Raw genomic sequence first — 20732 nt, 5'->3', positions numbered from 1 at the left:
TGAGGATTTCTTAAGAGAATTTCTGGAAACTGTACTTTTTAAGGTAATCATGTTCTCCATGCTTTTGTGGCCCCAAACGTTCCTGGAGTGAACTTAAAGTCTCATCTATTTGTGCCTTGTTGTTGTACGTCCTTAGACTTCAGTGGTCAAGTTTCACTTTGGCAAGGTGACAAAAGAAAAATATTGTGTTTGGCACTCCACAGACTTAGAATACTTCAGCCATGAATATGCCAAGGGAGAGTCACATTATGCAGCTTGAATTATACTTTCCATGTATGAGCCGTGTGTCTCTTTATGTTAGACAAGTCTACATCAGTGTTTTGCTTTTCCACTAAAATTAAATTCATATCAGATACCTGATACACATGTGCTGTGGTTGGAGGGCATGGGATGTGATTTCAGGTAAATAACGAAATCAGCAGAGCTGCGATCTAAAATTAATGTTTAAAATCTTATCAGCATGGTTTTCCAAGGGAGAAACCTTATATCTTTCTGGTATCAAAATTTTAGAGAAATCATCACAGGCCCCATGATGATTCTTTAGTTCCAGTGACTACTGATGTGCTTCTGAGTTAGCTGATAAGCACTTCCAGTTTTTTTCCACATTTTTCTAAGGGAGAAAGAACAACTTTGTCAATCAGAAATAGTCAAGGAAAGACATAGCTGGCTTTCCTGCAGTGATTTGGGGAGTTAATATTCCCATTTTCATTCATTCATCCCCTGTTTAACGTAAATGGTGAAAATATGGCCATGGCATGGACTTAAAAATATCTTGTCAAGTATATACATACTTAAAATTTTCTAGTTCAACCAATTTTAAATGTCTTGTCCAGTGGCACAGAGTACATTCATGTTGCTCAGCAACTATCACTGCCTCCACTTCCAGAATGTTCTATCTCCTCAAACTGAAACTCTGTCCATAGTACACTAGCTTCCCACTTCTTCCTACCTCCGGCCCCTGGCAAGCACAATTCTGCTGTATGTTTCCATGAACCTAATTACTTTTTGTAAAAGTAGAATCATGCTCTGTCTGTCCTTTATAGCTGGCTTATTTCACTTAGCATAGTTGTCTTCAATTTATCCAGGTTGTAACAAGTGTTCACATTTATTTCCTCTTTAAGGCCGAATAATGTTCCACTGTACACATCTATCACATTCATTTGTCCAATAGACATGTGGACTGCTTCTACCATCTGCTGTTGATGCCTCCAACCTTAGAATTCGTTGATCCCTAAAACAAGGCAATGGAATCCGTACTAGATTTGGAGACAGAAAAACTAGGATTCAATTCTTTCAGTTAACTTCTTTCTGATTTAGCTTTCTACCCTGTATAAGCGATGAAACTGTCTTTATTATTATTATTTATTATTATTGTCATAGAACTGTTGGACACTTACACAACCCATGGGGTGCTGGAGATTTACATCTATTTTCTCACTGAATTCTGACGGGGTCCCTATAGAGTAGGAACAGTTCCAATTCCCAGAAGGAAGGCGAGATCGTGCCACCTGTGGGAGACTGCTAAACAACACCGTGGGGTTTTTGCCTTCTCTCCGCCAACCTCGAGGACTCAAGCAAGTAGACGGGTTCTGCTGTGTGGGTGGAAAGCCTAGTCAGTCACTGAGCCAGGTGCCCCTTCACGAGAGACTACTGCAGTTGCATTAATACGAGCAATCACTAAAAAGCCAATACAACAAAACCCCAAAGCCCAGGTGCTGATAGGGTTCCGAATATTGCAGTCTTCAGAGTGGGCATCTCATTTCCCAGTGAAGTGAAAGCTTTGTTGTGGGTTTGGGGGCTCAGGAGCTGATATCTTTCTGCTATCAAAATTTTAGAGAGATCATCACAGGTCCCATGATCATTCTTTAGTTTAAAAGACTATTGGTGTGCTTCTGGGTTCGCTGACGAGGACTTCCATTTTATTCTACATATTTATACACCACGTCAATATTGGATCACTTGGATGCCTATAGTTATGTTCTAATTCTAATTACATGGGCGCATACTCATGATTCCTCAAAAGGTGAACTCTACATGGCTTTTCAGAGATTTTCTTCCAGCGCCAACAGTAAATGAGGTGAAACTCCAGGAGAGTTGCTGTGGAGGGTGGCAGGGGCCTCTGGGGGCTCTGTCTGGTGGCAGGCCACTTTCTAGAGTGCATGCGGCTGAGGAACTGATGGGATGTCACGCTGCCTCCAGTACCTGCTAGCAGAGCCACACAGGAATAGCTGTTCTCGCAGTTCATTTCTTAGGTAAAGAGTGAAAAAGAAACTCGGGCTTTCTAGACCTTGTCCCGGGGCTGTGAATCTAGGAGTGATTAGATGCATCCTGTGTCCGAGTGTCAGTCGTGGGGAGAGATTGGAGATAATTAAACACATATGTAAATTGGATCGTTACAGACAATGAACATTTTTAGGAATAAAACCAAGCCCAGTGACGTCATGGAGAAGGATGGGGGTACCTGGGGAGTTGTTTTGTTGGGGTCCCCGAAGGAAAGCCTTCCTGAGAAAGGAGCGGCACCCACACCACCCACCCTGCTGCACTCCTTTGTCACGGTGGGTCACCTTGTCCTTCATGTCTGGTGAATCTGGAGCACCCAGGGCCGAGCCTGACACCAGAGAGGCGCACTGAGCACGTGCTAGATGTCATGACATGGAGTGTGTGACAATAAAAGGCCTGCTTTAAAAATGACACGTAAGTGGAAGAGAAATCAGTAGCAATGGCACAGACAGCAAAAGGCCACGCAGGCTGCTTTGCCAAAGGAGATCCCTTTGTAAAGACCGCTGCCGGATGTCATTTTACCTTCAGAACGTTCTGAGACATGTGCCAGGAATCAGGGACGACTCTTGATGAACTAGGATCCTGGGGTCACCCAGGTAGTAAATGGTCTCTTCCAACGAGCAGCAGGTGACCCACACGAGTTGTGTTGTCAGGGTCGAGGGTGGTACCTCTGTGAGGTGCTGGTGCTCACTTCACTGACACGGCAGCCTGGACTGGCTCCCAAGTGAGTGCTTTTGTACCCTTGCAGTGGTCCAGGGGGGAAGAAAACGCAGATCACATTCACGTTTACAGACGGGGAAAGAGACTTTGAGAAATTCTATCTTGAGGAACGTCATCAGCTACAGCAAGTAGAAAACTGGTGCTTTTAATCTAGGGTCAAACGCTTGGAGTCTTTACTCTCATGGATTTTCATTTAGCCAAATATTTTTTCAAAGATTCATACCTGTTTGCTTTACTTTTTAAAATAATTATATTGGTTTCCTTTTTTCCAAAATATGAGCTTTTTTATTCTTTAAGATTTAGAAAATTCACAAAAGAACAAAACAGGAAGGAACACAATGTATGAATGATTTAATTTTTTCTATGAATTTACCAAGATGATATGTTTCTATTTTCAATAAAATGTAAAGGAAGATTCAGTTTAAATCTATTTTTAGTGAAGTGATAATAATTCAAAACATAGTTCAAATCAGAATGTCCATGATGTAGTTTCAAGCAAGATAGCATGAGGAACGTTTTCCCTATTCTTTACTTTTTATGTTGATTAATCTTAATTTCACCAATTGCTGCATATTTTATCCAAAAAGAGATGTAGAGATTAGAATATAGACTGGATTTCTAGAAAAGATTGTCAGGTATTACCGTGTGCTGTATTTCCTTAACTGTGTCCTCGGCCTACCTGTGTGTGCTGTGCCCCTGAGCAGTGTGCTACTCAGTAATACTGGAATAACGTCAGCTCCTTAAACAGGGTCCAGGCTCTCCTAGGTGCTGATATTCCTTATCTCCTTTAAATATACCAAGACACCTTGGTAGGTACTTTAATTATCTCATGTTTACTGATGAAGAAACAGGGGCCCAGGGAAGCTAAACAATTTTCCATGATCAAACAAGTAAAAGGGACAAAGCCAAGATTTCAACCCACCAGTATCATGCAGCGCTCATGCCTTCTTTCAGAAATCGATAGTGATCGAGAAGCAACCCTGTTTAGAAAGTCCTTTCCAACAGCAGCCAGGTAAAGGTGAAAAATGGGATAGAAAATAATGAGCACGATACTCCTTGGATTTTAGACTATTATTTCTTCTTTCAACAAATTAGAATAAGTGGTGCATCTGTAATAGAGGGGAATGTTAGGAAACTCTGTTTTACTCGCAGCCCCTTACTAACCCAGGCCATCAGAGATACCAGCTTACAACTTAATTCTGGACTGGAACTTTTTTATTTAGAAGTATCAGATGAGATAATTGTAGCAACCTGACCAACACTAAAATTTATTGTGACTGCCTGTGTTATCACCTCGTGGTTTGTGAGTCTTATAGAGGAAGTGATGGCTACAGTCTTCTCCCAATGTTTTGTTTGTATATATAAACAATTTTTTATTGTTTCATATGTTTCATCTTAGTTGTAAAGGGTTTCTTAGTGGAAAGAATGTATACATATGGTCACATATAGTCATATTTGGATGTGTGTGAAAAATGTGTGTGTGTGTGCATTATAGTTATACCTACCAGTGAGGTTCATTTTGATGTATTCATAAATGCATATAATTTGTATAATTTCAACCACCCAGTACTTCCTCTTTCTTACCCCACACCTTCCCTCTTCCTCTTCCTCGACTCTATTGGTTTTTCTTCTGTTTATTTATTATTTTTAATTGGTGCATTATAAGAGTATATAAAAGTGAAATTCATTGTGATATAGCCATGCATGACATAGCAAGTTTCAGAATTCCAGATGTCTGGTGAAAAGCAAATGCTCCTGTTTACAAGTAATGAAGCACCAGTGGATTACATAGAGCCATGAGCCTGACAATATTCCACACCAGATTACTGAAAATAGTCTTTGCAAAACCTCAGAAAGGGAAATGCTATTACAAGGAGCCATTGACTTCAATACAAGTAAATTAAAAAATAAGATTTAGCTTCTTAATCTATAAACATGAATTGAAAAAGCCCTCTGACCTATTTTTTAAGATTTTCTTTTTTTTTTTTTAATACCATAAGGTCTACCCTGTCAGAGGGTCCGTGCCTTGCAGTGGTTTTTAATACATTCACTGAGCTGCTCATGTTGACCCTTATTTTCTCTCTGTGTGTCCAGGAGCACCTATCTCAGTGAATTGTGCATTGGTGGTAATCTATCAATATTTGCTTAATAATCCAGTTAATGAATGTAAATAAGTAGCAGGAGGGGCCAGATAATCCTAGCTGAACCAAGATGGAATAGTTTGTAGAAACGAAGGGATGATTAAGTATCCAGATATAGGTTCCAGAAGGTGGCAAATAAAAGATAAAAGAAAATAGTTGTTGGTAAAGTGAGCTGTCATATAAATTCCTACAAAAACAGCGTGGGCTTGTTAGCATCAGGTGAATTGTCAGTGATGGCATTTATCCCTTATATGCGTTGAATGACTTTCTGTGTGGCTTACATTCACAGGTACCTCTCAGCATCTTTAGAGGAAAATGAGTTAAAAATTTAGGATTTTTTAAAAAAATATATCATCACTTAGGAAATGGCAACATTATACTATTTAGTGATAAAGTACAAAATTTTCCCTGAGGCATTAGTGATTTAGCAACTCTTAAAGCCACAGGAAGGAAGGTTTGATTGTTATGTTGGAATCCCTCTTGGTGATTCTCAATTGTAAGCATAACAAGACATTTCCACTGGCAGCCTTCTTTGTCTTAAAATTGAGTGGCATTGGGTGAGGCAGCTCTAGCACTTCTGACATGTCGCTTGCTGAGGCACCTACTGGTACCCAAAGGCAAGGCCACCAGGGAGCCTCTCCTGTCCTGTTTCACCTGGGCCTCTGAGGAGCTCAGCTCGAAGGGCTGGGGTCTTCCTGACCCCCAGGGCCATCCCTACACACTTGCCCAGGCCCTGGCCACCTTCAGGGTGCCCTGGTAAGTGAGGTTCTCTGGGGCTTTGGTCTGGGAATGTGTATGTTGCTGCAAACTCTGCCCAGTGAGTCTGATGCATAAGCCTGTTAGAAACCACCACGTCATGAAGCTATGCCCTGGGTTTGCTGGTTTTTATAGGAGTGCACAGGGAGGAATTGTTGGTCACATGATAGCTACATTGACCTTCTGGAAGAGCAGCCAACTGCTTCCCAGAACAACAGACCGTGGTGTGTTTCCACCAGCCATGGATGAGGCTTTCAGGTTTCTCAAATCCTCTCCAACATTGCTATCATCTGTCTTTTGCATTATAACTATTCATTCATTGATTTTGATGTTCAGATCCTTATTAACTCATGGTTTGAACATCTTTCAGGTGTTCCTTATCCATTCATATGTCCTCTTTGGAGAAAAGTCTGTTCACATTCTTTCCATCTTTCTAAATTGGGTTATTTACTTTTTATTCTTGAATTGTGAGGATTCTTTATGGAGCCTGGATATGAGTCCCTGTTCAACACATGATTTACAAATTTATTTTCCCATTCTGTAGGGGTTTTTTTTCATTTAGTTAATGTTTTTCTTTGATGCAAAAAAGTTTTATATTTTGATTAAGTCCAAAGGGTTAGTCTTTTATTGCCTCTGTGTGTGTGTGTTTTCCTAATGAATCTAGATAGATTTCTACCACTGCAATCTGTACTAGAATTTTGGTTTAAGTGATGGGTACTACAAGATAGTAAATTTGAACACTTAGAATTGGCTCTGATTGAGTTTTATATTCTAAGCAGCAAGCAAAGGCCTGAGATATAGTGAAAGATTAATGAATTCTTGTTGAATAGATTAATTAATTCCTTAATACTCTTCTTCAATAAGAACATTTAAAACTAACCCAGAACAAAATTCTGAATAAGAAACAATAGTTTTTGCTCTTTGAATAATTAATTTTGGAAACTTCTTGTTTATCAAAGATGCTGATATACACTCCTTAAATTGAAATCATGATTCTGCAAGCATGCATAAAAGTACATTTCAACCATAACATCAGGAAAAGTGAGTTCCTGATTTTGCCTTGGAAACATCAGGATAAGTGACAAGAGATGCTTCATTTTTTAATTAAATATTTATTTTTTGTAGTTGTAGTTGGACACAACAACTTTATGTTATTTATTTATTTTTATGGTGCTGAGAATCGAACCCAGGGCCTTGCACCTGTGAGAAGAGTGCTCCACTGCTGAGCCACAACCCCAGCACCCTTGTTTTTTTTTTTTTTTCTTTTTTTAAAAATGTGTTTGCTGCCAGGTGCAGTGGCACATGACAATAATCCCATGGCTCATAGGGATTGTAAGTTCAAAGTCAGTGAGGCCCTAACCAACTTAGTGAGACCCTGTCTCTAATAAAGGGAGGGGGGAGTTGCTGGGGATATTGCTTGGTGGTTAAGTTCCCTTGCATTCAATCCCCAATGCAAAAAAAAAAAAAAAAAAGAATCATCCATTGATGTCATCCTACTGGTGGTGAGGTAGGCACAAGAACATATTGAGAAAGAGTAAGAACGTATTGGACCAAAAGTCAACCATGTTACTTCAAAATAGTCAATAAACATTTGAAACTAACCTGGTCTTTTCCATAACTCTGAGTCTAACTTCATGTTTTGCATAAGCACAAAGGTGTTGTATCTTGTTAGAGACTGCAAACAAGTCAATATGGTGCCTAGCATTTTGCAGAGGGAGTGGTTTGTGAAGTAATGCCAGCGAGCCATTAAGTGTGGAGATTCCTTATTGGTTGACTGCTGTATCTAGTTTATGTTAATTAAGATAAGCTGTGTGGAATGTATATATACCCCTCCTGTCCTACAATAAACGGCTCCCACTCCTGCTGTATCAATGTACAAGTTGCTCGTCACCACCCGGTTATTTTGCTGCAGCCAGACTGCGGCAGTATCTGATTCTGCACCATTTTTTATTTCTATCAGGAGAGTACACTTTTTTATCCATTGAAAGATTTCTTCAAAGTGAAATATTTTTTAAAACGTATGATTTTTGTCATACAGTTTTTCCACTAAAAACTTTAGTTCAGAGGCTTCAGCAATGAGAATTAGGTTAAAAAAAAATAGTATCCCATGTGGAAACGCCTTTTAAAAAATAATAAATTTCTTTATTGTTTGTTTCTTTACTTTTGACATTTAGATTTTTTTCCTCCTGCTAGTATTTTTCTCTTCACCCAGGGTTTATTCTTAGGATTTTCATTACTTGAGATGGTTTTACCAGTTGGCGGTTTACTCTAGCTCTTCTCCGCTGCTCTTTATTTATGTGTATATAACAATAAAATGTACTAGTGCAGTGGGCCAATCGGCTTTTAAATCCTCCAGGAGGCATACAGCAAGTGCTGACTCTATGCTAGGCATTACACTCGAAGCAAATCTAAATTTTCCTTGTTTGAAACTTCTAAGAGAAGTCTTCTGAGTTTGCTGAAATAGAATTTCTGAAGGTAATTAATGCACAGAGCACTTTAAAAAGTTTTTATTCTGTCACATGAGTTTAAGACTTTCTCAGAAGGCATTTTACCTTTTAGATCCAATAAAAGTGGTATTCATTAATTTTTATGGATGAACATGTATATGCAAGTTTGACATAGTAGTTTAAAAGTATAAGGGAATAGAAGCGATTCTATGAGTCATGTTTTGGTTGCTGTGACCAAAACACCTGACATAAACAACTTAAGGGAGGAAGGTTTCTATTCTGGCTCATGGTTTCAGAGCTCTCAGTTCCGGGGACGGGACTTCCCCACCTCTTCATCATTTTCTACTCTTTAGAAAGATATTTAACACGCCTCTGATTGGTTCTTCTTGGGTCAGGTATTCCCACTGGCTGCTAATCTTCGCACTGTGTGGGTGGGGCTCCATGTGCCCTGTTTTGAGTTGGACAGATAGGAGAGGTGACATGGTAAGTGGGAAGCGGGAAGGGGAGGTTCGGGGCGAGGAAACTTAACTCACAGGCACACCACCAAGGGTGTAGATAAGCTGTCCCCCCTTATTGTGACTCTTACTTTAGAGCAGTAATTCATTATCTAAAACACAAAAATTACATAAGCTATTCGGTTAATGAATGCATCACTGGGGCCTGTGTACATGTTAGCTATTGCCCCGATAATGTTGCGTGATAAAGAGCCACAATGTCTCAAGGCCCTTAAGGGAACATGTGCACTGAGGTATCACAATCAGGAAGCTCTAGGCTCAGGTGTTAACTGGGAATCTCTGATTTCGGCTGCAAATCTTTCAGCTGGGATTCCTGAACTAAAAACCCATGGTCCTCTTTCTGGAACTAGTGGGCTAGCAGGGCCATATTGTTTTAATGATCATGACAGAGGTCACAGCAAACACATTTCAGGCCTCCACTTTGTCATATTTCTATATCCAAAGCATGTGTCTTGGGTGAGTTCCAAGTCAAGAGACAGGGAGGACCCTCCACCTTCAGTGGGAGGCACCCTGCAGGTGCTCCAAGGGAGGGGGCAGACTACGGCCAATAATCCAATCTATCTCAGCCTGTAGCTTCAGTACAAGTCAAGTAACTCTTCTGTTTTCAGCAGTCTTAATAGAGCTTTCTCTATTTCATCATCTCCAGTATCTATTAAGCGAGGAAAAAAGTGAAGCAAACATTGATGGATGAAATATTTTTGTTTACTTTTCATTAAACATTCCCCTTGATAAGTGTCTACCACATTCAGATGAACATCTATTGAAAGTGCACCCAGGATGCTTCGTCTGAGTGTTTGTTTTGAAGAATAGTATAAAAATTTCCATAAGGTTTACATGCAAAACCACACATATTTTAACTTGATCTTTTATTCTGCATTTACTTTGGGGCGTCCTTAAGAATCTGTTCAAATGCAGAAATTATGCGGTATTGATTTCAGGAAAAGTTGAAGTGCTTACACATGATTGCCTTGGCCTTAAAAGAAATCCTTATTTGGTTCTAATTTGAACAATATTGAAAGCACAACAACACTAGCTTTTTATTATGTCACCACACATTTAGTGAGTTATGGAAAGCATTTCGCTTCACTAGTGGAGTTAACCATGTCCTATCCACTCTTGTAGCCATCCCTGTCATTTCTGGCTACTCTCCAAGCCTGCCTGTTACTCATACATTTCTTTCCTAGTAAGAAATGCGTTGAAATCCCAAGAACATATGCTGCTGACTGCTAGAGGAGTTTTTGTGGTGAGAGATTATCGTAATTGCTTTTGTTTGAAAAATATAATTGGGCACAGTTACATCCATGCAGCTTATATGAGAAATATGTTCTGTTTTAAAACTCATTATGCGTTTCCCCCTTTGCCTTTAAAAGTGAAACTAAAAGCAATCTAAAGTGTGCATGCTTCTTTCATTGCTAATAATGAAAAAATACTTGGAGTGTAAAAGTACCTCTTTGTATGAAGTATAATGGACAGATATCTAAATTACATGTAACTTAATTTCAATTTAGCATGTAAACTTTGAAATGACAAAATGCTTATTAGACTAAAATCCCCCAAAGAGAAGTATTTTAATTTTCAAATTAAATATTGTTTCATCAGATATTTTTGTTATGTTGTTTCTTTTACTAAAGTGTTTCCAATAAAACAACATAGTAAAATAGTATTAATACACGTGAGATAGCATTTAAATGTTCATTTTCTAGTGAAATGCTTTGCTTATTCATTTTTTCTTTTCATTCTAAGGACAAATTTACCTAAGTTTATGAAGATCCCTCAAACTTCAGTAGAGTTTGGGCCTCCAAGAGATAGTGTTTACAACAATTTGTGGTTCATTCAAATAGCAGTAGTGGCCCTATTGGCCTTCCCTGATAGGTCACATCTAACCTCTATCATTCTTTCATAGAATGAAGTCATAGGATTTTTTCCCTCTAACATTTGATTTCCTCCCATTTTCTTCAATATTTCAGTGATACCATGAAGATGAGATAGTGCAGTTACTGCCGCCGCTGCAGGCTCTTGAATTAGGTCAGTTATACATCATGAAGAAATACATACCTAAAACCATTCTTCACAGGGTAAGATCAGACCTTGCATACCTCCAAAGTCCAAACATTACATTCTTGACATTTAGGGCATTTAAATGTAAACTGTTCTTTGTTAAGGCCTTCTCATAACTAAAATATGAGTCACTTGGAAACCATAATAGATTTTGGCTCTGCTGCAGGATGAAGTGTTCTGGATGCAGTGAAATATTTCACCCAGACTCATGGCAGCAGGATTCCCAGTGGTCACCCATAATAGGGAAAGAAATGAAGAACCCAACTGAGGGAGGTATGCACTGGCACCGACCTTGCCCAGACACCCAGCTCTGCATTGCTAAGAAATGCGAGTATTCACACATGGTAGTGCAAAGAGGGGCTGAATTTTCTTTTCCCTAGACTGGACTTAACTCTAAACTTAAAAATTTAAATTGGAGTCAGACATATGTTCTAACAAATGAAATTATGTGGCTTGTTCTTTTACAAAACAGAACTAACGTAGAATGTCAAAGTTTCCGCTGACGAGATCTTTTGTCTGTAATCCCAGCACTCATAGGTTTTGACATGAATTGAATAAATAAAAGTTTTGTTAGTGGGAGCCCATACAGCATACAAAATGTGTCGATCCCACTGAATTAAATAAATCACGTAGTGTTTGGCTTCATTGGAAAAGACAGTGTGTGAAGATCATTGTCAAACCTTTTAAATCCAAATTTGACCGTTGATTTGAAGCTGTTGTTCCAATATTTCCATCCTGATGTCTTTGTTTAATATGTGTCACTCTCTTGATCCCAAAGTCCAAGGTCAAGGCAGAGTGCGTCTTTGCACACATCCCTTGATTCAGTGCTTCTGGGCTGTCCCCAGGGCTGAGCCTGTGCTCTGTGGCCAAACTCAAGCCACACACAAGTGGCATCTCAGGCAGGAAAGGTGGGGTTTTCCTTTCCAGGGCCAAAGGAAGCGACCGCTCCAGTGTACCGACCCTGACGCGCACTGCAGTTGGGCTAATTTGCTCCAACTCCTCACTTGGCCTTCAAACAGAAAATTAAGTAGGTTTACAGCATCTTACTTCATGTTGGTGAAGTAAAAATCGTTTTGAGTGTCAGATGAGACGATTTTCCTTCCTGAATTTCAGTAGTGCCTGCCTGATAGAGATGAGGGCCTCATTAACACAGTGTCATTGGCTGGCGTGACATCACAGTGGCCTGCTGAGGGTAATGAACCTGTGGATGAGCTCATTCTTCTTTGCCTGTGGTGGGGTGCTTAGCAAGGGCTGTTGACGTGGGTTGGGAACTGCTCACGACCCGACATCCTAATCTCTCAACTGGAACAGTTTCTAAACCAAACACAGATATTTTTCTGAAACTCAAGTCATCCCTCTGAGTATAAAGTTATTGGATTATCATGAAGTAGTGCTTAATAGCAAAAAGATTCTATATGATGGCGTGAGGGACATACACAACCCGGGAAATCAATAGGATCAAATTGCTTCTAAAAATTGTAGCAGAGGACTACTTTGATTAGCATGCTCTTTCCATGCCAGGAGCATTTCTGTCTTAACATCCCATTTGCCGAACAGGTGACTGTAGTCAAATGTAAAAACAACCAGGATTTGCTTTAAAAATCGAAATATTTCTAAGAGGTAAGGTACGTGCCAGGCATATAATCAATCTAGCACTTGATTCTTTGATGTAGACAATCTTACATCTCATAACTTGTGTACTTTCTGTGTATCCCACCAGTTATTTGTATTTTAGTCATTTGTGAAATAAATATTTATGAATATTGAGCCATTTAAAATAAAGAAATACCTTGTCGACATTTTTAAAGCAACCACTTTTACTTATAGCTACAGAACATGTAAGTCTCCTATCTGTCATATATGCCTGTGACCTTTCTTTTAGCTGAGTGATTAAGTCTTCTAGTGATGTTGGCAGGACAAATCCTCATGGATTCTCTTCCTTTAATGTACACGTTGAAAAGCTCTTAAAAATGAGCCACAATGTGTGTAAAATAATATTTGCAAAGTAGCCCATCAAATATTAATTTCCTCAAAAAATAATTTTCTCTTGACATGGAATCTGTGTGAATGAGCAGGCTCTTGTAGCGCTCAGAGGACCCTGATCTTAGGCTTCTTGTTCCACATGGGCCTTGAGCTTCTAGGTCTCTGAGAAATTAGGTGGGTTGGAGTTCGGTGGCCCAGTTATAGTTTTCTTAGATAAATCATGTGGATTTCAATACCTTGGTTCTGATTCTCTGCAAAATAAAGGACATAAACATGATGACACTGAAGATTTCTTTAAAAGCATTAATACTTCTCCTTGCAAGTGAATGGACTTCTGAGCTTTTGGTATACTATGATTCCTACGACCTCTCCCCCATCCCCAAGATTGATGTTTATATGTACTGAGAACTATTTTATATAGGTTGGTGGAAAATCATAAACTGTGTTTCAGATTTTTTTGGTTTATCCTGATTCATTAAGAACAATTTTACTTAGCTTACAGAAAGGTTATACATTTAAGAATACGTTTTTAATTGTGGTTGTGCCAGTGACCACCATTTAATTACAGGTTTATTAACTGGGAAATGAGCTCATAATGGATCTTGCTGTTTTAGTCAATTACCTTAAAACATGAAATGTATTTCTTTCACAATGTCTATTTAAGTCAGGGAAATACCATGTTTTATAGCTAGATCCACACATATGTAATGGTTTAATGATTACTGGTTTTAACTAAGTTTAGTCATTTATCATGTAATTTCATGGTGATCATTTCACTTAAAATTTTTAAAATAATTCTCAAAGAGATAATATCGTGGTTGATGCAGTGCAAAACAAAGTGTTGTGCACAAAATCCAGAAACAACCAAAAGAAGATAACATACTGTATTCATTTCATAGCAGCTATTTGCCCCATAATATTCGTGGTTTTTGAATGTGCATTTGATTATTTTGCAAGTTGAATAACGGGAGCTGCATTCTTTTAGTTTGAAGAAGTTTGGTAACAATATTAAATGTCATATTTTCAATTCAATTTTTGTCTCTATAAAACTACCAAAAGGCAACTCATTTTAAACTAATCGGTCATTAGCTCGTTTAATCTGTCATAGTTTTGTCCCCGTATGTAACAATTTTGTTCACCAAGGTTTCAGTTCCTAAGGATCAGGTGTCTCCACCCAGAAAGTCGTTATTCTAGAAGTCCCTACATGGTAACAGGAGTGGTGGCCATGCACACTACCGTGGTTCATCCTGTCACCAGCTGACATATTTATGAGGAATAAGTCAACCACAAACCTACCAACTGCCCTTGTAATTATAATAGGCAAACCCTGCATGTTCCTCGAGGCCCAAATCTTCCAGCACATGGGTCAATTTCTGATGGTCGTGCATGAAACTTGCAACGTCTCCTCTTAACAGGGTGTTTCCTCCATCTTGGAAGGCCAGTTTTCACAAACGTTCGGAACTGGTACCTTGAAAATGTAGTACTGAAGCTCTCAGCTTAGCTTAACAGCCACTGAAGAGGAGCTGCTGAGTTCAAACTGGGATCTTTGTTTCTGCCAACTGATCAGATGCAATTACGTTAGTTACTTCGGGTCTAAACAGATGTCAGCATATGTGTCCAACACTAACAGGACACGGCTAGCACTGAGGGCTCAGCCAGGTGGTAGTGCTTGGCTTGTCTTTTGAAGAATGGAATGCATTTTACAACATTCACTTTTTTGGTTCAGGAATAATATAATAGGCTGCTTAAGCTTTTCAGAACTTTTTTTTTAAGAGAGAGAGAGAGAGAGAGAGGAGAGAGAGAATTTTTTTAATATTTATTTTTCAGTTTTCGGTGGACACAACATCTTTATTTCATTTTTATGTGGTGCTGAGGATCGAACCTAGCGCCCCGTGCATTCCAGGCCAGCGCATTACCGCTTGAGCCACATCCCCAACCCCAGCTTTCCAGAATTTTAAAGCAAACCACTAATCACCATTTTCTGCATTCTTTAAAGGGATCTAATTGGTTCAGAAAGAAAGAGGTCTTTAAAAATTATAATGCTTAGGTATTGTTTCTGGATATCTTCTTTAAACTTTTAATGTTTGATTCCTCTCTTTGATATTTCAAAATAAACCCCACCATGTCCTAGTCCAAACGGGGCCCAGTACTGGTTTGCCTCAGATCAAGAGAACAAGCCACACAGGCTGGGATCTGTAGATGTCAGGAGAGGTGGTAACTGCCTTGGTCCAGGGGCAGGAAGCTCAGAGAGGGCCTAGTGTGGGGAGCAAAGGTCCTGCAATCAAGGGGTCAGCAGAGCATTTTCCAGGGGTGACATAAATGCCTCTTCTTGTTCATATTTCTATTAACATATTTCACCTGTTCCCTGCAAGGAATGGTGACATGTCCTAATTTGTTCTGTATTTTTAGTGACTAACATGCTTATCATATGACCCATTTATAAGACAGTGAATGAATAAACACTGGCACCAGTGTGCACATCAAAGCAATTCAGATCCCAGAAGGGAATACTATGTGCGTTTGTGGAAATACAAATATATAGGTGTGACATATATTTTTCAAATATTGGTTGTTGTATTTACTGGACACATATAACATGAGATAGGTTTGCATTCCCCTACAGCTGTCTCCCTTTGTGACCAGCTAGCTCTGTAACTTAGAGGGTTACAAGCTCTGCACCTCCATGGATTCAGCCCTCAAGTGGGAGGATGATAGTGCTTACCTCAGAGGGCTCTTGTGTGTGCTCACGTGCGTGTAAGTACATAGATGCGTAACCTAAAGCAAGGTCAAATACGTAGGTCAGCTATTTTGTTAAATATTGACAGGTATAGTGCAATTCGTATGCACACCATTTACATGAGAAATGAGTTATACCCAATTTTATCTTGTTTATAGTCCTGAAATGCCTGATATATTTAATTAATCTCAAACTTGATTCTTATTCATTTCAATGAACTATTCTTCTCTGAACATTCATACTGACATATACATACACTTCCCAATACAACTCACATAAATACATACTAACATATGCTCAGCCTCTCACATAACATTCACACAATCACACACACACACACACACACACACACACACACACACACAAGCCTACATGAGGTGGGTGTGTTGTTTTCCAAATAGGATAAGTTTTAAATTATAGATGAAAGACAATTTAGACTTTAAAAATATTATATTGAACTTAAAATTCAGAATTGACTTATAAGCTGTTCAGATCAGTTTATCTTATTCTTCATTTCTCTCTTCATTCATTTAAGGATTATGCCTACATATATGAAAATTTGCACATGTGTAACGTAAATATATTTAACAGTTTCATTCTTGGATGATCATCACATTGGACCTTTTGAAATACATGAATATGTGCGTGTGTGTATTTCAAAGCTCTTTCTTCATGAGTACTTGGTAAACCTTCCTCATATACCAGAAGTGATCGTTTCGATGGGATCTAGGTAGTGTGAATTCCTTTTCTCGGAGCCTCTCCCTGGCCCCACAAAGCTCCTGCGTCTGTCCTGACAGCCTGAAAACCAGGATCTTGACTTTTCATGAAGCACTTCCTTCTATGCCAAAGACTGTGCAGAGCAGTCCTTCCATCATCCACGCTGTCTTCACAAAATGTGTGGAGACATGTACCATTGCCCTGACTTAGGACAAAGGACTGAGCTATGAGAAATTCGATGTCCAAGTTCACACATCTATAAGAGGGAAACCAGAATTTGAACACCGGTCATCCATCCTAAGCCTACCAGGAAGCCAGCTGCAGTTGTGGTCACTATGGGTCCTTCCTGGAGGTGTGGAAGGAGGCGTGGCAGCATCCTAATTGCTGAGGCTGCCCATCACTGAACTCACAGGAGCCCCTGCTCTGATCCCAGGCCAGGATCAAACCCTCCTAGGAGGCGGGGCTGGCCGCAGAGTGATCATTTACACTTTAGGTTTCTGTGTGGCTGAGTCTTCTCTTTGGGCACTGCTCATCCATGTCTAGCTTGTCTTGATCTCCCTCTCCTGACCAGTCAGATTGCAGTGACACTTCTACCTGTCATCCTTCTCCCTTCCGCCATGCTCCATCCCCCTAGGAAGGGAGAATCCAGAATTCCTCTGGTCTTCTGTCCCAGGTCACCCTCATCACGCCTGTACCCAGGCAGCCGGCCTAGCTGTAAGGACAGCGTTCCATCCTCGTTCTGAGCTTGCTGCCTGGGTGGATGGTTCTCTTCCCTGGCTCGGCTCTGTGGTCCAACTGGGGAAGGTTTCCCTTTATTACCAGTTGGCTTTCCCCTTTCTTATCAGAACTTCAGTTTTTAGCACCTAGCTCAAAAACCGAAACACATGGTTTGAAGTTATAATGTAGACTTCATGAATCCTTTCCTTAAACAGTTTTTCTTATGTAGAGAACAAATGTCGCTGGCCAGGGTCTTTCACACAGGGCTGTCAATATTTGCAACCTATGCAAACAGGGGTCTGAAAGGAATGATTGCTTGATTTTTATCACCAAGAAGAAGTGCTGATAGGAGTAGAGATAGAGAGATATATGTATTTTTCATCGCCCCAAAGCTGAGGGTTGACTTTAAAGGGGAACATTTTAAGTGTTTTTTAAAACAACATGTGCACGTCTTATTTTTCCCTAGACATCAATTGGTAATATGTAAACATTTCAGGAAGAAAATTTCCACCACCTCATCTGTGTCAGGCAAGATTAATGGTTGAATGACAGATGGTCCCAAGACTTAATAGTTCTTCACTGGGGGTTAAAATGACATTTGATCAGAGGGCCTTCTCTAGTGTAAGCTTCATGGTGATGATGTAAAATTAATTGCTACCAACAGGTCAAATGATCTTCGCTTGACTGTGTTTTCTATAAATATTTCACAACTTTCCCTAGGGGCCTGTTTTACTTGGGATGCTGAACACACAGGTTCTGATTCATGCTCGGGGCCTATGGTATGGATTCTGGGTGTGTGCTTTAACTGGTATCTTATAGATACATGGGACGCTCATGCATTGTTCCTCTCTCTCCTGTCTCTCTGCAGGTAGAAATAACGCTTCAAGATATCAATGACAATCCACCAATATTTCCAACAGACACGCTGGATCTCACTGTGGAGGAGAACATTGGGGATGGCTCCAAGATTATGCAGCTAACAGCCATGGATGCTGATGAGGTAGCCTGGAGCAAGTCTCTGAATTTTTGCAACCCAGGATGGTAGTAATTTATCAAATTCCAAGTACATATCCAAGTACATGTAGTACAGCTTGACTACATTATAATTAAGGTTTTGCATAGGGTGCTCCTTCCCAATGAACATTGGTGAGATCATATTTGAAATGTGATATAAGACTGTCAAGACAGAATCTATCAGGAGGTGATTTTCCTTTGATCAGCAATTCATAACTTAGTTAATTGCTGGTTGCATTTGAGATTTCTTAGCCAGATTATTTTGCTTCTCAAAAAAAGAAAGGATCTAAAAATAGTCTTCATTTTTATGCCTCTGTCACTCATATTTACTATCTGATGGCAGTTGAAGACTGATTTTTACTTTATTTGTAATTGCAAAAAAGTGAAAACTTTAACTCACAAAGTTTTAAAGATACCGTACAGTCCTGCTTAGCTTTCACATATGTGTATGTACTAGATATAAATTTAAAACAAATTACATAATATGCGTTTTAAGGATATTATACAAACAAGTTAATGAATTTCAATTTCTTCAATAAGCAGAAATGTTATGTCCAATGCTGAGTGTGAAGTTTAGGGGCACAATTTAGGTTATTATATTCTGTACATTTTGCGTTTAGCCATGTAAGTTAGCATGCTCCAAATGGTCTGGGAACTTACATAATTTGTGTATACTTTTTTTTTTTCCCATAAAGTAAATGCATTGCGTGGCTGCTTCTGTTGCTGGGAAAAGGGTTTCCCTATCTCCCAGCTGAGTGCAGTGGGATCCCTTTCCAACACAGCAGAACCTTCATGTCCCCCACAGCCACGCCTGCCACAGGGCTGGGCCTCCTGCCCTCCCCCGTGCTCCAGGGGGAGCTGACAGCTTGATTTTTAGCTTAAGTCTGCTCTTCATAAATTTCTTTCTTTCTTTCTTTCTTTTTTTTTTTTTTGGTTTGTGTATCAACTAGTGTTGAATTCTGTTTTTTTTTTATTTTTTTATTTTTTTTTATTGGTTGTTCAAAACATTACAAAGCTCATGACATATCATCTTCCATACATTTGATTCAAGTGGGTTATGAACTTCCATTTTTACCCCAAATACAAGTTGCAGAATCACATCGGTTACACATCTACATTTTTACATAATACCATATTAATGACTGTTGTATTCTGCTACCTTTCCTATCCCCTACTATCCCCCCTCCCCTTCCCTCTCATCTTCCCTCTCTACCCCATCTGCTGTTGTTTAATTCTCTCCTTTGTTTTTTTTTTTCCCTTTCCCCTCACAAACTCTTATATGTAATTTTGTGTAACATTGAGGGTCTCCTTCCATTTCCATATAGTTTCCCTTCTCTCTCCCTCTCTCCCACCCCACTCGTCTCTGTTGAATGTTAATCTTTTCCTCATGCTCTTCTTCCCTGTTCTGATCTTAGTTGCTCTCTTTATATCAAAGAAGACACTTTAAACGAGTGAATACATTACAGACTAATGTTAGCAGCCAATACAGATACATAATGTCTTAGTCATTTATAAATTTCTCCAAAATCTAAATAGTAAAAGGGAAAAGAATAAAGCACAGACATTTAGATAATTATAGCTCTCCATTAGAAAGGATTTGTGTTTACTACCTACTATTCAATTATATATGGAGAAAAGCCCACACTTCCTCCAAATCCTATCATTGAAAGAGTTATATTACTGAACATTTCTATTACTGATATATATGTAATATCATTGCTGTGATTTAGCAAATACGTTTTCTTAAAACTTATCATTGATAAAATATATTTGGATATATAAATTCATAAAATTTCATCAACTTTAATTTGAAAATAGCAATAACAATAACAATAAAAAAGTTCATATAATTGACATAAGACAATCTACATGGAATAATTGTAATTATAATGGTTATTTCATTGGTTATATTTGCTATAGAATTAGCAAATGAAACTCATTTAATTGAAGTAATTTATTCTTATCACTTCAGAAAAATAAAGCAGTAACCCTGTTAATTTTAATATGTATTTTAAAGGGATGCTATTTATTCCATAAAATACTATAAATAAACGGGGTTATTCAACACAATTTATACTAAATGACAAATGAAATCGTAATGCAGAACTTTAGTTGTTTTTAATCATTACACTGCTCTCTCAACTTAGGAGATGGAACATTCAGCCTTTCCAATACCAGTATCTTAGCTGTTATATTTTTATTTCTCTCCCTCTTTTTTCCTTTCAAGAGTACAAATAAGTGTTAATAGAAGCTCAGTGCTGTGTGTGTTAATTTTCTTGCCTGTTAAGTGACTTCTGTGTGTGCAATCAGGTGTACGTGCTCAGGCTGCTGTCTAATTTGTCTCTTAAGATATGTTGATAGTTAGCATAAGATCTGAGGCCATGGGACATTTTAGGCCTCTACTCAGTCATGATCCCACACGGGTTTTTAGTTCATTTTATTTTATTTCTATTGAGAGTTGCTTTTTACATTTAAAAACGTCTCAGCATCTAGGCAGATGTTTTCACTTAGACACCCCAGTTTGAAAGACTACTGAATGCAGAGTGATGAATCCAGGACACACAAATCGCACATTTGGACTGAGACAGAGTGAGGTAAGGGACAGAAAAGTGTCAGGCTATAAAGAAGGAAGGGCAAGGGTGTGCCC

The 20732-nt window shown here is 39.0% G+C and overlaps 1 protein-coding gene across 1 annotated transcript in view; it reads left to right on the top strand.

Annotated features, from left to right (window-relative positions):
* Positions 1–20732, top strand: part of Fat4 (FAT atypical cadherin 4) — a 152936-nt gene that overhangs the window by 50989 nt on the left and 81215 nt on the right. The window contains exon 2 of the mRNA XM_076864321.2: positions 17940–18071. Within this exon, the coding sequence (XP_076720436.2) occupies positions 17940–18071 (132 nt within the window). The remainder of the gene's footprint in view (positions 1–17939; positions 18072–20732) is intronic.

Source organism: Callospermophilus lateralis, chromosome 8 (assembly GCF_048772815.1).
Source record: "Callospermophilus lateralis isolate mCalLat2 chromosome 8, mCalLat2.hap1, whole genome shotgun sequence".
NCBI classification, from domain to species: domain Eukaryota; kingdom Metazoa; phylum Chordata; class Mammalia; order Rodentia; family Sciuridae; genus Callospermophilus; species Callospermophilus lateralis.
Note: the sequence above shows the minus strand (reverse complement) of the source record. Positions and strands in the feature narration are given on the sequence as shown.